Source organism: Trichosurus vulpecula, chromosome 3 (genome assembly GCF_011100635.1).
Source record: "Trichosurus vulpecula isolate mTriVul1 chromosome 3, mTriVul1.pri, whole genome shotgun sequence".
NCBI classification, from domain to species: Eukaryota; Metazoa; Chordata; class Mammalia; order Diprotodontia; family Phalangeridae; genus Trichosurus; species Trichosurus vulpecula.
This window is the reverse complement of record NC_050575.1, coordinates 215,824,558-215,844,561: the sequence shown is the minus strand read 5'-3', so window position 1 is coordinate 215,844,561 and position 20,004 is coordinate 215,824,558. Positions and strand designations below refer to the sequence as shown.

Below are 20,004 nucleotides of genomic sequence, written 5' to 3'. Positions count from 1 at the left end.
CAGGTTTAGGCTGGCTGAACCTAGTAGTTAGACTTTGAAAAACTGAAAATCGCAGAGATAGTACTCATGGCCACTTTCCTTTAGAGTCAGTATTATACAGTCAATACAAACATTTTTTACAGGGACATATGTAAAAGGTTGGGCATGAAAGAGGATGAGAAGTTGAACAAAGCCCAGGCTCTGTCTCTGAGGAACTCACAGTTTAACAAGAGGGTGTGAGGACGATAAGGCATGTACGCAAATGACCATAATGCAAGGCAAAATGAGCCGTAAGAATGGGATAAACAAGGTGCTGTCCTGGGAATAGAGGGCACGTTTGGATATATGAATCAGGAAGGCTTCCTGAAGGAGGTGCCATTTGAGCTGGACCATGAAGTTCTTTGAAGTTCCCAGCACTTCTTGGAACCTTAAGCAAGTCATTTTATATTTCTGCTCCTTGGTTTCCTAATTTATAAATAACAAGGAGTTAGAATGGATTACCTCTAAATATTTCTTCCTGCTATCATCTCATTGTAGCACTCCCTTGAGGAACATTTTCTCAATTCTATTCTCGTTGGTAGACTGAATGCCCAGAAGGTGGCTAACTAATACTTCCCCTAGGAGCAACCCTAGGGAGTTGAGATTTCTAGTACTGTCATTCATGAGCCCCAACCAGTGTGCTTTCCATTGATCATATGCCAGAGCTTTTAGAAAGCTATATTTGCTAAGGTGATATTGTAAAAACAGCTGTTACAGAATGTTTCCTCCCAAAAGCCTAAGGCTCCTTTCCCACAAGTACACACAGAATCCAGAGGAAGACTGTCTTAAACTTAGAATAAAATGGTAGTGAGGTGCATATGTATATAACATGTATGGCCAGAGAGTAAACTCAAATTGCCTGGTTACCAGAAGTCCTTTTTTGAATCCAAAGCTGGCATTCTTTTTTTGATCAAGGGATCATATGGCTTGAAGCTACTTCCTCCCTCAGGTAGCCACAACTATTTTTCTGCATCACTCTGTATCTATATTTGTACCTGGCATGTCTCTCCCTGCTACAGACTAACTGCAATGTTTCCTATCAATGGAAAAGAGTGGGAAAAGGAGAGAGAGGGAAAAACTCTGCCCCCCTCCCTACAAAAAGAGCAGTTCTCCCTTAAGGGTTTGTCTACAACCAGAATTCTCAATTCCAAAGCTGAAATCTTTCACCATTCTACTGGACCCTTCTGGACTGAATTACCTGGTGGACTGACTGCTGTCTTGCACATGGGCTCCATAGGTATCACTGATCCTCTCAGCCCGTCAAATTGCTTTCTTTCTTGATCCAGCAAAAAAGACCCACAACTTGCAAAGAGGTCACAGGTATAAACTATCTTTACATATTCAAAATTAATCACATCTGGTTGATTGATTGATTGGATTATTTGGGGTGAGAGAGGAACCCCACTTTTATACCATGATCCTTCGTTTTAATCTTAAACACTCCTTAATGATCTAAATTATGAAGCCTTATACAGAGCTAATGCATACCTTCTAAGTATTAATAGTATGCTCCTTTCTACCCTAGCTAGACATATTAAACCTGCCTCCACAGGACTAGTGTTACCTTTTGGTGTGATTGTACAATATTCTATGACCCCTCCCCCAGTGCTGCCGTATACTGCTTTCAAACTTACCACTAGACAATGGGAGCAGAGAGAACAAGTTCCTTTAAAATAGATTCTCTTCCCAAGGGTTCACCTGAACCTTCATGACAACCTTCCCCTATCTCTGTGCTCACATCCACTCCTGCGGTGACTAATGGAACTTTGATGGGGTGTATAGTGTCCTGCTGCAAGGCAGGGCTTGCTCCAGCAAGAAACTGATGGAGGACACTGGTGTTCATCCAGGCAGAAAAGCTGTTTTTTCCCTTCCACTGTGTGTGTGTGTGTGTGTGTGTGTGTGTGTGTGTGTGATGGGGGTGGGGCTATGAGTCAGGAAAGATCTTTCATTCTAGCAGCTGTTAAGGGAAGCTTCACTAATTACTGCCCCTAATTTACATAAGGCCTTAAACTGGCGCATGTGTTCATTTGATTGTGTGTACACATTAATAGCTTTCCCTGTTGTTCTAAAAAATAATGTGTTGTGTAGGCTAGAAAGAAAGAATTGGACTGAGAATCGGAAGACCCGTGCTCACTCTGCCACTTACTAGCGGTGTGTCATTGGACATGTCTTTCTGAGACTCAGTTTCCTAATCTGTAGATAATATTTCTTGCACAACCTACCTCACAGGGTTGTTGTAAGGAAAAGGCTTTATAAACCTTAAAATGCTTATTATGACTCACCTGATTATATAATGTACCAACTTGGGACAGCAATTTGTCACAGTGGGGGGGGGGCCTTGCCTCTGGAGTCAGTTATATCTTTGTGATTTGGGGCATGTCACTTGGGCCTGTAAAAAGAGGAGGACTATATTAAGTGACCTCTGAGATCCCCTTTAGCTTCTTACCCAACACACTCTCTAGCTTCCTTCAAAGTATAGCTTGATGCCACATCCTCCCAGCTTTTAGCACCTTTTCCCTCTTGAAATTACTTTATACACACATATATGCTTCTCCTTGAATATATAGATATATTTGTATGTGTGTACATATATATTTATGTACATGGGCCTGGAGTCAGGAAGATCCAAATTCAAATCCAGCCTCAGATACTTACTACTCATATTACCCTGAGCAAGTCACTTAACCTCTGTTTGCCTTAATCCACTAGAGAAGGAAATGGCAAACCACTCCAATATCTATGCCAAGAAAACTCCATGGACAGTACGATCCACAGGGTCATGGAGAGTTGGACACGACTGAACAACAAACAACAAATGTACACATATATCTATCTGTTGTATATGTGTGTGTATATTTATACATATATGTATATATATTACATATTATATGTGTATCTTCTTTACTTTATGGTCCAATAGTATATGATAGTTACGCTAAGAACGAAAGCAACACTGACCACATTTGAATGACGGCCAGACATCCTTCCATCTTAACCTATGACACAAAGCCCGTGCTTGTACCTGGCCTATAAACTGTTTATAGATAACAATGACAGCTAACATTGGTACAGCACTTTAAAGTGATCAAAGCATTTTAGATACACTATCTCATTTGATTTTCACAACACTCTTGTGAGGTAAGTGCCATTATCCCCATTTTATAGGTGAAGAAGTTGAGACTTTGAGATGCCCAGGGTCACCGAACTAATAAGTCTCTCAAGCACAATTTCAACCCAAGTTTTTGTTTGTTTGTCTGTTTGTTTTACTCCAAGACTAGGGTTTTCTATGCCATACTGCTCCCCATTTCTGAGTATTCAGGGATCATATTGGTTAAAATCTCACTTATCTCTTAGGTACTGCCATCCCATTTCTCAGTAGATCTTTTATTGGATGAGAGACAGGTGTCCTTCTTTCAGCTAACCATGTGAACAGGGCAGCTAATTTCCTATACCCTTCAGGGAGTGTTCCTGTGCCTTTGCTGAAACAACAGGGATGGTATTTGACTATTGAAATCAATAATGTTCTACTCAGAAGAATTATCTACCCCGGTTTCCTTGAAATGGCTTCTTTTGTGTTGCTTTCTCAGCCTAATGCATTTTAATTCCACCTCTAAAAGATGGCTACTATAAGCCTCTAACTTAATCTGAATAACTGTGTTAATCTCACACTGCCCCATCATGCAATCTAGAGTCTAATAGAACCTTACTAAGTCTAGGTAATGGGAGAGAATACTAATCCCAGTGAAAACTCTGAATTACAAAGTACTTAAGGCAAAGTTTCCAGACTTTCTCAGTTCACAGTGCCCTTAATATCTCAGTAATTTTTTTCACAGTGCCCCCTAGACCAAAAGAAATACCTAACAGTTCCATTTATTGAGTAGTTAAATCAAAATTTTAAAAAATCTAATGTTACCCCATCAGTGTTTACTGTGGCACCTTAGGGCTCTGCTATACACAGTAATATACTTTAAATAATGCAACTCAATTTTTTAAAGTATACTCTATATCCTCCCATTGCCTCTAGAATCAGATATAACTACCTCAATCTGGCACCTAATGCACCCTTACCTTTATATTCTTATTTTATATTACTTCATTTCCAAGAAACCAGCTCCACCACAAAATCTCCTTGGTAGCTGCCTCTTCCTTCTATATAGATTGACTTGGTAGGAGTTCCACATTTATAATATCCTTTCCCCTCTCCCCCCTAATCTTTTCACAAGTGATCCACCATTCCTAGAATGCACTCCCTCCTCACCTCTGCCTTGTAGTTCTCCTAGTTTCTATCAAAGCACAGCTCAGCTACCTCTTCCCACACAAAGCCTTTCTGAATCCTTCCATATAATAGCATTCTCTTCCTCTTAAAATTACTTTTTATTGAGTTGCTTGTACTTCACATTTACTTTTTATTTCTTTATGTGTTATATCCTCCTACAAGCTTCTTAAAGTCAGGGACTGTTTTATTTTTATCTTTGTATCTCCATAACCTACCATAATTCCTGGCTCATAGAAGGTACCTTGGAAAAGTTTGTAGAATTTATTTGGATTTAATTCAGTACCTGGACCAAGACTGAGTATTGTGTGATAGTTATGTTGGGGGAAGGAAGGGTCCTTTATTCATCATCATAATTCATTAAATGTGGTATTATGTTAGTTACTGGGGCCAAGTACAAGATTCTTGACTCAAGGAGTCTGTTATTTGGTTGAGAAGATAAGATAGAGATATGAAGAAAGCTAACAAAATAAGATAGCATCTGTTAAGTGCCCAGTGAGTGGCAGAGATGATGAACATTGCTATTGGAACAATCAGACATTTCATAGAGAAGATGAGACTTGAGGGGTACAATTTGAAAGAGAAAACATTTGTCAGGTGCCTACTCTGTGCAAAGATGGTAGAAAAGTAGAGAGAAGGGCCAGTGGCACTCCAGGCACTGCCCAGGATGAAGAAACAGCATATTTAAGGAACAATGACTAAGTGCTATTTAGCTAGAGTAGATAGTTCAGGAGGGAGTTGATTAGATTAAGGGTTGTTGGAGATAAAATGGGAATATAGGTAGAGAGTGATCAGATTGTGAAGAGCCTTGAAAGTCAGATTAAAAATGGATTTTATTCGAAAGCAATGGGGAGCCATTGAAGGTTTTTGAACAGGGAAATAATGTAGGCAAAGTGGTATTTTTGGGAACATTGATTTAGCTGAGATGGTTTGTATGGATTGGAACAGAGGAAAACAGGGACTATGAGACTTTTCTTTTGTCTGACATTAAAAGACAAGAATACAATAACTGGAATAAGAAGGAAGGAAAGTAAGGCAGACAATAACAGGGAAGAATAAATAGGATCTTCTGACTAATTTTTATTGAAGGAGACAAAGAATGAAGAGTTGAGAATGGTTATAATTTGTCTAGTCTGGAAGACTGATAGAACAATGGTAATATTTCAATTCAGGGCAGCTAGGTGGTACAGTGGATAGTGCCAGGGTGTGGCGTCAGGAAAAATCATCTTCCTGAGTTCAAATCTGGCCTCAGATACTTACTAGCTGTGTGATCCTGGGTAAGTCACTTAACCTTGTTTGCCTCGGTTCCTCATCTGTGAAATGAACTGGAGAAGAAAATGGCAAATCACTCCAGGATCTTTGCCAAGAAAACCCCAAATGGGGTCACAAAGAGTTGGACCCAATTGAAAAATGATTAGACAGCAACAATACTTCAATGGATATACTCTCTCACAGGTGGGGGTATGCCCATCATCAATCAAGACTAAAAAATAATCCATACTTTCTCATCTTTTGTGATTTTTATACATTCACCACAAAAGACGTATTCAATGCATTGGTTAACACAGAAAAGTCAGGATGGGCATCTTGTTTGGGGGAAAAGATAATGAGGTTAGTTTTACACATGTTGAATGTAAGGTGAGAGTGCGATGTTCAAATACAAAGACTTAGCAGTCAGTTAGAGATGTGAAACAGAAGCTCAGAAAGCAATAGGATTAGAGATAAGGATTAAGGGCTCATACCGTACAGGTGATAATTAAAGCCTAGAGAATATGTGACTGAAATTCCTTGAAGAAGACAAAATCTTTCATTATGTTTTTAAAGGTAAGTGTTAAAATAAAATGACTCCTGGGAGAGGTGACACATTGACTTAAGGTCACACTAAAGTATAAATGTCAGATACTTTCCTGAAAGTAACTTTTGACAAGGTGAGAGGAGTGGGTACAAGAGTACTAGTGTCATATCTGGATGCTTCAAAAACAAACACCTTGCAGGCAGACAGTTGTGATCTCAGAAATAGAGCCTAGGTGTCTCAGAATGGCCTTATTACAGGGTCACCTGTATCAGAAGATTGACCCCCACCCTAACCATTAGGGAGATACCAAGCATAGTTACAACATGCAGATGCCCAGAGAGAGAGGAAAATGCAGAGCTTCCCTCACCACCTTTTCATGGGCCAGGGTACCAAGAGAGACACAGAGCCATGTCTGTATCAGGGAAGTCCCTCAGGGATCTCAAAATGTAATTGAGGAAGGCCTGTGCCCTAGAGGGTTACCTAGGACTAAATTACTCTCGATGAACAAATGAATCTGCCAAAAGGTTCCACAATATCAGCTGGTCTAATAACAACCAGCAACTTACCTGTCTGCCCATCATAGTCTTGGAGCCCAGAAAGGGCCATCACTGAGTTTTCTCTATCCATGGTCCTGACTAAGCTTGATGCTGCTAGCTCTGCTGTTACCTATAGCTATGGTACCAACAAATATGCTTGGCTCTTGAGGAAAAACCATCATAGAGAAAAAGAGGGGTCCTCAAGGACAACTAGTCTAATGCCTTCTCATTTTACAATTGAAGAAACTGTGTCTCAAGGAGATTAATTAATATGCCTAAAGTCACACAGGCAAGGTCAAAGGAAGGATTTGAACCCAGGTCTTTTGACTGTAGAGAGTTCATTACCTCATACCCTAAGAGTGTGTAAATATCCACGTATCAAAAGGCAAGACAGACAAAACAACAAAGAATAATCTGACACGAATTTACTAAAGACCAATTCTGGTTTCCTATAATAATAATTCTAGCTCCCTGGAAAGGGATAGCCGTAAACAACCAGATTAAATAGATATGAGGAGAGATATGGGTGCTGGTATTCTCTTGACTTTGTTCTCTTTTCCTCTCTGTATGCTTGGCAAGCCAGGCCGAGATACAACCAGCTTTCATGATTATCAAAGATCATGGCTCTTTGCTAAGGGATAGAAAGGTGAGTGGCCTGAGAGACACACATTCAGAGTACACTGTTGTCCTATTTTAAGGCCTTGGATTTTCTATCTGTATAATGGGAAAACTAGAATAAATCAACAAGATGTTTTTGATTGCCTTCTTTGTCTGTCATCAGCACTGCACTAGATACTATGGAAAATAAAAAACAGTATAAGATGTAGCTCCTTTTTGATGTATACCCTCCCTGCTCTCTAGTTTTTAGCTCCCTTCCTCTTAAAAATAATGTATTTTTACTCACTTGTGTGCACTTCTTATCACTCCAGGAGAATGCCCACTCTTTGAGGTCAGGGACTTCTTCATTTTTGTCTTCGAATCCTCAGAATCCAGCAAGTGCCTGGCACAGAGCAGATGCTTTAAAATGCACATCACATTTAAATGAACTAAAAGGAGAATATCATACTATAAGACAGTGTTAAGTGCCAAAGGAGCAGTACATCTAGTAAATGCAATGGCAGTACAGAGTTCACAGAAAATTGAGATCCCTATAGCCAGGAAAGACTGCATGATGGAAGTGAGGCTTAGCTTAGGCCTCAAGGACTCTATGTACTTTGTGAATTAATTCCTTAGAATACCTGGCTCTTCTATAGACAGTCAGGTGTTGTGTGTCAGGCAGATGCTGAGTGCTATTTTTAATAATCATTGCTGTTACTATCCCAACCCTCTTCTCTTTTTTGCCGTAGGGCCCAGGTATTGATGCCTCCCAGCTACAAAACCTTCTCAACAAGGAACTCCTTGAAAGTAAGAGATGCTTCCCTGCTTAGAATGTCACCTACTACATCCTAGCAAATGTATCCATTGCTTCTCATTTCCCCATCATTTTGTCATTTTTCTTTCCTCAGATAACTCTTCTGAACCCCTAAAGAGAAAGTTCAACTTTGATGAGTGTCGGAGTATTTTGGCTCTGATGGATGTATCCTTCATGTCGTTTCTTCTTCCCGTCATTTCACCTCAGTCTAGAGCCACTTCTATTACATATGCCTAAGAGGACCATTTTGAGATCCCAAAGAAGCAGGGTGTGGGAAACTCAAGGCTAATTCCATTTCTCAGAAAACAGTAGTCTAAGGACTCATATGAGGGAATGAATCTCTATCGATTCTGTCCACAATGCCTCTCTAGGACCTAATCTATTGAGTTTATCTCTCACTACTGAGAGTGAGGAGCTAAAGTTAGATGTGTAGGTAAAGATAATGATTTATTTTAAGCATACCGAATTGAAGGCACAATTGATAAAGTGAAAAGTACACTGGGTCTGCTTTTGGTGGGTTTGGGTTCAAATGCTACTTTCAATATACCACCTACAAGAGCTAAAAGTCACTTAAGCTCTCTGGATTTAATTTCCTCATCTTTAAAATGAGGTCTTTGAACTGAGCAGCCTCTGACGTCTCTTCCAGCTTTAGAACTGATAGCAGTAAGCTGAAGGGAGGGGGGCATTCCAGTGCAGATGCCTCTTCAGCAGTTGGAGAGAAGAGACTAAAAACCACCAAAAGGTAGGAGTAGGAATATAGATTTAGTACTCCTGTGGATACAGCAGATAGCTGAAGACAAAAGAACATGTGTCTGAAGTTCCTTATACAGTGGATAAAACTTTTCTTTCTATAACTAAATACAAGGCTGTAACAGCAAGCACCCTAGCATAACCAGGATGGCCTGCTGGCACAGGTTCTTAGATCTGCTTTTCTAGGAAAGACTGCTCAAAAAGGGGTTAACAATCCTATTTTTAGTTACATTCACTAGTTCAGGGGAAGGGTCAGCACCCTGAACATCAAAGAAAATACAAGCAGAGAAAATACAGAAAAAATACAAGCAGAGAAATTAGCATAAAGACCAACAGGGCTCTGACTGCCTGAATCAAAGCAACATTGCTATGCACTTTAATACACCACTGGTTTGAGAGAGCCTTTACATCAGAGCAGTCAGGGGGTCTGAACATACAGCTACTCAGAGTCTCAATCAGGAAATCACAAGGTCCTTCTTATAAGCCAACTCCCAAAGCAAAATACCAACTCAGAGTACATGTACACTTCTCAGAGCCAGAAGGCATCACAACCCCCATGACTCAGTACCTAATCAACTTAGTACCAAAAGGTTGAAAGCCTTCCTGCAAGCAAGCCTCTCCTAAGCAAGCTTCCATGGGCTCCATGTGAGGCCTATTAATGGGCAGGGAAGATCTTCACATTCTGTTAACATTACAAAGGCTTAAAATATAAAAATCCCTGGGAGATGTAACACATTGACAACATTACACTAGGCTTTAGATTAACTCATAAAATCATCTATTTCTAGGTGGAAGGGACATCAGATGCCGTCTAGTCCAACCCTATAGTTTACAGATGAGGAAAAGTAAGGCCCATACTGGTAAAGAGACTTTCCCAAGGTCACATAGTAAATGTCCAAGGCAGAACTTGAACTCAGGTCCCATGACTTGAGTCACTCTTTTCGCTGTGTATCATGTCCCTTACTGAGAGTATATTTAGATAAGGGAAAAAGAGAAGCTGCCTTCCTGAACTTTCCTTGGCCCAGCATCTTTTTACTTTTTTTGTTGAGATTCATCATTCATTCATCATTCAACAAGTTTCCTATTCAGCATTCCTCTACATTTCAGGCCAAGAGAAAGACAGAGACAGAGACAAGACAGAGAAAGACAGAGACAGCAAGGCAGAGATAAAAGACAAAGAGAGACAGATGGGAGAGGGGGAAGAGGAGAGAGGGGGAAACCAATTCCACTGTGAAATTTCCTTGGTAGCTGCCCTAGAAGCTATTCATCCTCTGTATGTGTGTGTATGTGCATGTGTGTGTGCATGCATGTGTGTGTGTGTGCGTGTATGCTCCCATGTGTTTACTGTACCTTTTAGAGTAAGATAGATCACACCACTCTCCAACTATTAACAGGACTATTGGAAATGCATTGCTGGTCATTGTAGAACAAGAGGCCTTCTTGATGAAAATATAAATCAGTCCCCCATCTCTCCCAATAATTCTGCTGGGGCTAGGAATAGCTCTGCAGTGTGACTAGGATGTTACAGATCTATGATAGATAAATAAAAATGGCCAAAGGCAAGTCCTCTTAGCCTGCAGAGGGCTGTCAGCTTTAGAAAAATCTATGAATGCTGGGTATATGCAAAAAGTCTGACAGAATCTTTTTTACCAGTCTACTTCTCATCTCTCAAATCTCTCTCTGAGATGGATTGTTTCACCTATGGGTTGCTGCCCAGACATTGGACAGTATGACCTGTTCTGACCTTCAAATATAAGAAGAGTTTTATTTGATGAAGGCAACATCAGGCAGAGAGTAAACATCAAAACACTTCCTGCTTTGGGACCCTGAAATGACTCTCTCTCAATGACCCACCCCCTATCTATATAGAAAAGACGCTGTCTTGCCATGTCAAGTGGTACATCTATGGCAATATGGCCTTCTTTGACCACCAGGATTGCCATGAGAGAATCATGGCTCTCATAGGAAGCAGCTACAGTGGGTGAAGCAAGAAGGGGGCGATAATGACCTCATTGCCCAGATCCAGGATACTCCCTACTTCAGCCCCATTCATGGCCAGCTGGCATTCGCTAGATTCTTCTTCTTTCACTAGCTGTGCTGCCTAACAGATGAAAAGATTCTTGAAAGAAGAGGTGTGGCATCTCCTCTGGGATCTTATGAAAGTTATATGGATGTTGAAGTGGAACTGAACCTTTGGAGGTGAAAAAAGGTGTAAAAATGAGTGTGCATTTGTCGGCATACTTTAGAAGGATGTGTGAAGAATACTGGGGATACCTTCAAGGCATGTTTATTCAGTAGACAATAGCTTATGTTTATACAGGGCTTTTGGAAAGTGCTTTCCCATCTCAGTCTTTATCAGTGCAAAACAATCAGAGGGAAGGGTATGTCTCTCCATCCCAACTCTGATATATTTAGTAAATGTTACCGATATTCCTTTAAAAAAATAACAACCTCTCCCCAAATCATGGAAGACAATCTCTTGGTCTGTTCCACCTGCTGAAGACTCAGTGAGGTTCTATCCTTCAGCCAAACCCCTAGTTCTTGTCTTTCTCTTAAAAAAAAATCTGACTCAGATGTATTTTAGAAGTTGGAAATTCAGTCCGAGTGAAATATAACTGATTGGGGCAGCCAGGTGATGCAGTGAATAGAGCACCAGCCCAGGAGTCAGGAGGACCTGAGTTCAAATCCAGCTTCAGACACTTGACACACTAGCTGTGTGACCTTGGCCAAGTCACTTAACCCCAATTTCCCTGCCTTCCCCCCTCCCCCCCCAAAAGAAATATAACTGATTTATGATGATCTGGGTTGTCTAGCCATTGTTCGTTTTCTAGCTTGTGACTGAAGCATGGCTCTGTTTTTGGCAAGACTAGAATCAGCCTCCCCGCTCAGCAGCACACAGCAGAGGATTGACCTTAACTCCCCTTCTGGCACAGGTCAAGGTCAATGGACATCTCGACCTAAAAGAATTTAGGCAGCTGTGGAAGAAGCTTATTCGATGTCAGGTAATGACCTAAATTCTTCTTAAGTTCAGTTCAGTTCCAGTATAGTAGAAAAAGCACTAGATGAGGAAATGAAAAGACCTGTGCCTCAGTTATACTCTGTCACTAACTAGCTAGTATAATATAAATTTCTTAAGGATATGGATTCTCTTGCTTTTGCATTTATATCCCCAGAACCCAGCACCTTAGCAGATGTTTACAAAATGCTTGTTGATCAAAGCTGATCTAGTGGTGTGACCTTGGATGAGTCACATTGCTCCTTTGGGTTTCAATTTCCCAAAATATAAATCTAGATTATATATGGTGACACGCTCAAATCCAGCCTCAGCTACTCGCTCGCTGTGTGACCCCAAGCAAGTCAAATCATGTCACTGAGCCCCATTCCTCATCTGTAAAATGGGGGTGGTAATAAGACCTACTTCACAGGCTTGTTGGAAGGATCCAGTGAGGCAGATAAGACACTTTGTAAACTTTAAAGCTCTATGTAAGTGCCATCATCGGTATAAATGCTTGTTGAATTGAGAAGCTCCTTTATATTTATATTTAGGATAAAGCAAACACCAAGAGTCGAGCAAGAGCCAGTTTTTCCGTATTTCCATGAAAAGTTTCCATGTTGCTATTTTGGTCCCCCATTAATCATGCCAACCAGAATCTCCCCAAAGATGCATTCAACCCCACAACCCGCCTTCTTGGTATTTTGCCTGAAAGCAATAATCCTCCATAGGTGTTCCTGGGTGACCTTCAAGGGAAAGAGATACACAGCCCATGCTAAATGGGTTAGAAAGAAGCAGATCTAGTTAGAGCATTAATGGCCCAAAACAAGGCAATCCATTGTGAGGGAATTGGGGAAGGCAAGAGATAGCAATAGGAGAGGGATGGAAATAGAGAGAGAATACCAGGGCTCCTGCACATGCAATAGTAGCCCAGCCATGTGGGCTTAAGTGTACTGTTGGCCCTCGTTCATTTTATTCCATTCCCCATCTCTTCCTTACTTGTTTTCCATAGCTGGATCCTATTGCAGTATTAGAAAAAAATCACCTTCACAGATAATCAATCAAGAAGCATTTATTAAGTGCCTACTGTGTGTCAGGTGTTGTGCTGGGCAATGAAGGAGCTTACCTTCTACGGAGAATCTTAAATTCCAGCTTGTAATCAGAAAAGGGATTACCCAGTGCCTTCTCTTAGCCAGAGGATCATTTTAAAGATAAGGAACTTAAATTCTCATTGACTTTTCAGTTCTTAGAGAAGCAGCATAAGTCATTAATAATTATTATTCTATTTAGAGAGTGCTTTAAGGTTTACAACGCACTTTACGAATATTTCGTTTACAACACTGAGAAGTAGATAATATTATTATGCCCGTTTTATAGACGAAGAAGTTGAGGCAGACAGAGGTTAAATGGCTTGCCAAGGATGACATAGATGAAAAGGATCTGGAGTTCAGGCCTAGTGCTTTATCGACAGAGTGACCCAGCAGGAGCTGGAGTCAGATTCAAATGTGAGTTCTAGCGTTTGCTGCATGATTCTGGACAAATCCTTTCATGTCCCTCAATTTTGTCATCTTTTAAATGAGGATAAATAATACTTGCTCCAGCATAAATATGTGATGAGGAAAGGTCTTGAGATCAGGAGCCATGTCTCATCTCAATTGCGTTTCTCTCCCAGGGATCAGCACAGTGTCATCTCTCGGTTACTCAGTTTAATGAATGAATTTATTCTTTTCCTATATAAGGACATTTTCCGGAAAGTAGAGAAGAATGGCTCTGGATTCCTCATGGGTTCGGATCTGTGGAAAGTGACACAAGAATCAGGTACAAAGGCATTTTGTTTAATCATCTCATCTTTATAAGCATCAGTTTCCTCACCTGTGAAATGGGGATAATAATATTCACAGTGCCTATCTGGTTGCTGTGAGGCTTATTTGAAATGAAGTGTGTAATTTCTTTTTTTAAGTGGCATTTGCAGATTGTGAAGCACTTTGAACTGCTTAAATGTCAGTTATTAAAATGATTATTACTACTTCAGTGGGTCAGGTAAAAGAGGTTAAATGACTTGCTCAAGGCCACATAGCTAGTATGCATCAGTGGCAAGTCTCAAATTCAAATTTGCTTGACCCCAAGGCTAGTTCTCTATTCACTGTGTCACATTGCCTGTCAGAGCTCTTTGGGGTTACTAAAATGCAGATAGCATAACTAGCTAGTTCAGAAACAGACTATCCTTCCAATAGCTTTCTTTTGTAATGATCCAAGACTGGAATGGGTCTATAATCTTATCAATGTGGATACTTCCTCCAACTGAACAGACTACAACCTTTCCCTCCCCTCTCATCAGGTATGACTCCTGTTCTTGTTCTCTTCAAAATACGAGAGAGAGAGAGAGAGAGAGAGAGAGAGACAGAGAGAGAGAGAGAGACAGAGACAGAGACAGAGAAAGAGAGTGAGAGAGAGAGACATAGAGAGACAGAGAGAGACACAGAGACAGAGAGATACAGAGAGACAGAGAGAGAGACACAGAGACAGAGAGATACAGAGAGACAGAGAGAGAGACACAGAGACAGAGAGAGAGAGAGAGATAACATTCCAAGCAAGATTATCCCAGCCAAACTGGATGGCTTCAGGAGAGAGGACAGCACTGCACTAAGTTTCTTCATTCTGCTGACCTCTACTGGCTTCCAGGGCTCAGTTGCTCTCAGCACCCAGCAGGTTTCTCATGTGTTAGCATGTTTTTCCTAATTGGCTTTTCTCCCCCCGAGCATCTCTAATTGTGAGAAAATAGCTCTGTCTGATTGATAAACTCCTGGAAAGGGAGCTCACATTAAAGATACTTCCATCTCAGCATCTGGCCAGCCAGAGTGTAATATCCTCTGGCAGATTGATGGATTCTTTTCAGGAGGGGTTTGGAGCTAAATGTAATTGAGTGAAATCTGTCTGATACATAGAAGGAGGAGGCAAATAGAAGAGGACATTTAAGTGGCAGAAAAAGCTTTAAATTCGGGGGCAAGATTTATTAGGTAATACTGGGGTTTTATCAGAAGTACACCTTGAATTGAGGTTGGCCTAGGGGTTGGCAAGGTGGGTAGCTGTCCAGGGCACAATACTCAGGTTGTCACCATAAGGAGTTGTTTTTAATTTGATAATTTATTGTAAATGTATATACTTTAATGTCATAAAAGTCTTCTCCAAAGCACCTAGATTTTTATCTTCTGGTAAGTCAAAGTATATGTGTTGCAATGAAGGGATGCTAGAGATTCCTAGCAAGTTAAAAAGGTGGGGGAGAGAAGTGAAGAAAGATTACTTACTATATCCCAGTTCCACCTTTAAGCAGGTTTTGTAAAGTCCTAGAAGGCAAAAAGGGCCAAAATCAATCATGCTTGGCCTCTTCACCTCATTCTCATTTTGAGTCAATAACGCACTCTTTTGTCATCAAAATTATTCCTAGGTACTTCCATTAACAGTGAGCTACTAAACCTCATGACCATTAGGTATGGAGATGGAACCGGAAAAATATATTTTGCAGACATGATCTGTTTCCTCATCCGGCTTGAAATCATGTCAAGTAAGTAATGCTAAGAGGGAAGGCTAAACTTCTGGGAAGCTCTCACTCACATTGAGTTTGACAAGGCAGAAGACAATTGTAGGGATCACCATCACTGATCTTCAGAGATCCAGGGTGCTCATCCCTTGGTATTGTGGAGGGGAGATGGAGCCAGTCAGGTCCTGCCTCTCTAATCAGCAGGTATCTATAGATATAGATACCTTTCTCAATAGGGCTGAAGGAACAGAGCCAATTCTAGGCAAAGTGGTTTAAAAAAAAAAGGTAAAGTTCAGAGGATCACTGCATCTTAGATCTGGGAGACACCTTAGATTCTACCTACTCTGACCCCGCTCATAGTCAAATAAGGAAACTGAGTGTCAGAATCAGGAAAAGACTTTCCCAAGGTCAAACAAGTGATTTGAATTTGGATTGAATGATCCTCCTTTCAGTGACTCCAGTATCTCTTCATCTTTTTCCCGAAATGTAACACCCCTTCCTTCCTCTTTATTTACCTAGTGCCCCCTCCCTTCTTCCCTTATACCCTTCAAGTTCCCTAATATCAATCAATGTCTCAATGTCGGTCATTTATATCATAATATGAATTCAGATCCATATTGTTATCTTTCTCTTAAGGACAGAATGAAATTTTTGATCTTTGGACAAAATAACTTTAGACCTTAGCAATCAGAGGGGGGATACACTGGCAAGCAGTCCTTCTCCAGTTGCCCCTGAAATCTCTCCATCTTGGCAGTTATCTAGTTTGCCCCCTCCATCCTTAAATTCCCATTCTCAAAGAAGGATTAAGAGTGAGATTGTTATAGACTTTAAATCAAGTCTGAAGAAGCTGCCAGGATACTGAGTTCTTCCATTATTCATGAGTCACTGCCATTTTTTCAGAGGAAGAAATACGTACAGAAAAGGAAAGTAACCTTCCCTAGGTGTTTGAGTGTTCCCCTGTATTTGAATCCCAGCTGTGCCAATCATTGTATTTCTGACCTTAGGATAATCATTAAAGTCTTTGGCCTTCAGTTTCATCATCTGTTTAATGGGCTGTCCCCTCCCGCTCCATGTCTCTGATCATAAGATCAGCAGCACAGGATATGGCAAAGGAAGCTTGAGAAAAAGACTGGTGCACAATTCTGGTATCAATTAACCGGTATTGATTAAGTTTCTACAGCATGTCTAGGTCTACAGTAGACTTTCTTAAGGACAGAAAGAAATATAAGATTTACAGAGCCCTTCTGCCAGTGAGCTCACAGTCTGTTTGTGGAGTCAAGATTAATGCTGCAAAACAAAAAATAAAGTATGCCAACTGTAATAGAAGACAACGGAGTATCATTGTTTGTGACTCCAACTCTAACTGCCACAGGAATCTGGAAAAGAAAGAGATGAATGTGGGTTAGAGTTATCAGAAAAAGTTCTTTGGAGGGGGAGAGGCACCTGGGCTGAGCTTTGGAAAAATAAAGAGATGGATTTACAGGGAAGGGTAAGTGGAAAGAGGACTTCTAAGCAGGGGCCATGTGAGCAAAGGAATAGTAGGGAGAATGAACAAAAAGGTTCTCAATCAAGATTTTTAAGAATGCCATTAGCATGTAAAACCCTAAAATTTCTTCCACTTGTCCTCTCTTCCTTTCTTCCTCTGAATGAAGCACCCCCTTTTCCTACTTCCCATCCCCTCCATTTTTAAAAATTATGAACTTAACCAACATGAATATGTTTGTTACATATAAAGAACAACAGAAAAGGAGGATTGTGACTACTCTGTGTGCATTTTATATATTCCTGTTTATGTACTGTATTCCATTAGAATGTAAGCTCCTTGAGGATAGGAATGGTTTTGCTTTTTCTTTGTATCCTCAAGCACAGTGTCTGCCACTTAGAGAGTACTTAATAAATATCTGTTGATTAATTGATTGATAGGTTGCATATGAAATTGTGAAGTTTTATTACATACAGCTTTTTAAAATATAATTAAATTCAACATAGTGGTAACAAAACTGCCCTGCTTATCTAGAAGGGGGACACCTTCAAAACTTCTGTGCATTTTTAAAATATTTCATTGTCACTCTTTCTTTTCTCTCTGTCTCTCTCTATCTCTCTCTCTCCCCCCACTCTTTCTTCCCCCCCCCCTACTATATAGAGGCTTTTCATAACCTCTCAAAAGATGGGCAAGGACTCTACTTGACTGAGACTCAGGTAAGGCTGTTTCCTCTATCTATCTCAACGCCTAGAAGCACCAAGGCCCAGGCTCCAATCTTCTTTTAGCAAGGTGGTACTTTTTTCTTGGACTTAATTCAAGGATATTTATCTCTGTGGACATATTGAGCAAGCCTTGTGCCATGCAGTACATCAGAGCCCAGCAGCTCCCCTCTCCCCAATTACAGCCTTTATATATTGCTTTCCGTTAGCACTGCTTTAAGGTCTTGGCAGATGGATTTTATTTTTTTCCCAAAGGCTTAATAAACCAAAAGATTATGTTAGAGTAATAAATACAGGAAGGATAGGAAGAACAACTCTGAGCTTGGGGCACCATTTAACTTTGTCATGTTGGGTTGGTAAAGAAATAGTCTCTAGGCCTGACCAATAGGCATATCTCTTTGACATGCTGGCCTCTCCAGTTTCTACTGAGATGACAGCAGAAGTATATGAGCATCCGGGGAAGCTTTGGAGGGAACTTTTTCAACCTTACTGTGGTCTCTCCAGTCTTGGGATTGGCCAGGGTGAAAGCAGGATATAGAGGAACAGGAAAAACCCAGGATGGTAGAGTAATTATTGCCCTGGGGTACTGGATAATGATGGAAGGAGACAAAAAAATGTTTGGAAGGAGTTGAATTTTCATTAATGTGAAAAGCTACACAACGTACTTTCTGCTTGGACTTGAGTCAGGAACGGTGAGGGAAAGATGTAGGACAGGAGTGGGGAGGGGGGAGTCCTGAAGATAATAATGTTGTTGTCCTTTTTTTCCTAGTGGATCAAGTTCACTATGTATTGCTGAGTCACTGATCAAGCCTTACAGAAAACGTAAGAAGTTGCCTTAGACTTCCTTCCAAGAATAAGCATCCCTTTGTCCACCTCCCCACCAATGGCTATAAGATTCCTTCCCAAGGATCAGCAGCAAACTAGCTGCCAAGACCCAAGCCCACACAGTAACAACTTGGTTGGCTAGACTGTCATGATGAGGAGACCAAAACTGCAGGCCCAGGACAATTAATATCCATTAAATCTGTCAAATTGTTTCAAAGTGATTGGTTAACAATGTTGGATAGTTGGGATTGAAATTCCAAGAAGCTAGGGGTTTCTGGGTAATATGAGAATTACGGGGAAGGAAATCTTTTTTCTCATTTCCTACTCTCCAGCCACCTTGCAGACATCCTCAGAAATTTTGCTGATATGCCAACCACCTTCTACCTCTGGAATTTCTTACTTTGGGTTCCTGATAATCTGACTGGGGACTGTCTCCTGGACCAGTATTTCAAGAAGGCCTCAACCATGCTTCACTTCAAACTTCTCTCCAACCATATTCTCAACAGCATCAGCAACCACCTTGTACCCTTCCTTGTAGCCGTCCAAACCCATCCCTCCATGAACCATGAAACTTTAGGAATCATGATTAAATCACTTCTGCCTTTATTCCTAGAGAGATATATCAATCTACTCCACTATGCTCCCACCTGATATCCCAGTAAATTTCCTGACCAAAGTGTCCCTCCTCAGTCACCACAGCCCTGTGTGTGTTGTCTGCCTATTAGAATGTAAGCTTGCAAGAAGGGTCTGTCTTTACTTGTGTATTCGTACCCCTAGTACCTAGCATACTGTATTGCTTAATAAACGCTATTACTTTGCATTCATTTATTCTTTTGTTTATTCATTCATTCGTTTTGACTGAACATTTTGAATGAAAAGCCACGTGGCTGGATTGGTGCATATTAATTAACTGAAGGTGCTAAAGATCATTGAGCCAACCAGCCATTCTTCTAAGGATGTATGTTGCTTTGGAGAAACCACATGAGTGGGAAGGAGGGTCTAGACTAGACTCTAGCTGTAAGGGGTTCCCATTCTTTGTCTGTCCCGGATTTTCCTAACTCTCCTCAGGCTCTAGAGGCAATAGGTCCAGGTACAATATTACTCTTCAGTCTCTAGGGACAAACCTATATACATTGACCATGGTGAGACAAACTCTCTCGCTGTCTCTCTCTCCCCTGTCTGTGTGTGTGTGTGTGTGTGTGTGTGTGTGTGTGTGTGTGTCTTTCTCTGTCTCTCTCTGTCTCTCTGTCTCTCTCACCCCCATCTCTGTCTCTCTCTCTCTCTCTCTCTCTCTCTCTCTCTGTCTCTATCTCTCTCTCTCATCCTCTCTGGTTGGCCAAGATAAAGTTAGAAGTTTTCTTTTTTAAAAAAAACTTATTCATTATTTTATTTTCCCCAATTATATGTAAAAACAATTTTTAACTTTAATCTTTAAAACTTTGAATTCCAAATTCTCTCCCTCCTTCCCCATCCCTCACCACCAATTGAGAAAGCAAGCAATTTGATATAGGTTACACTTGTGTAGTTATGCAAAACATTTCCATATTAGTCATGTTGTGAAGGAAAACATAGACTAAAAAAACCTCAAGAAAATAAAGAAAGTTTAAAAAGTATCCTTCAATCTGTATTCAGATACCATCAGTTCTTTCTCTGGGGATGGATAG

General features: G+C 40.6%; 1 protein-coding gene across 1 annotated transcript in view; it reads left to right on the top strand.

Moving 5' to 3' along the window:
* Positions 1 to 18,311, top strand: part of CAPN13 (calpain 13) — a 146,189-nt gene extending 127,878 nt beyond the window's left edge. Inside the window, 7 exon segments of the mRNA XM_036749923.1 lie at positions 7,969 to 8,026; positions 8,128 to 8,198; positions 11,717 to 11,785; positions 13,515 to 13,594; positions 15,210 to 15,337; positions 17,457 to 17,512; positions 18,285 to 18,311. Coding sequence (XP_036605818.1) covers positions 7,969 to 8,026; positions 8,128 to 8,198; positions 11,717 to 11,785; positions 13,515 to 13,594; positions 15,210 to 15,337; positions 17,457 to 17,512; positions 18,285 to 18,311 — 489 coding nt within the window.
* Positions 18,312 to 20,004: the final 1,693 nt, after the last annotated feature.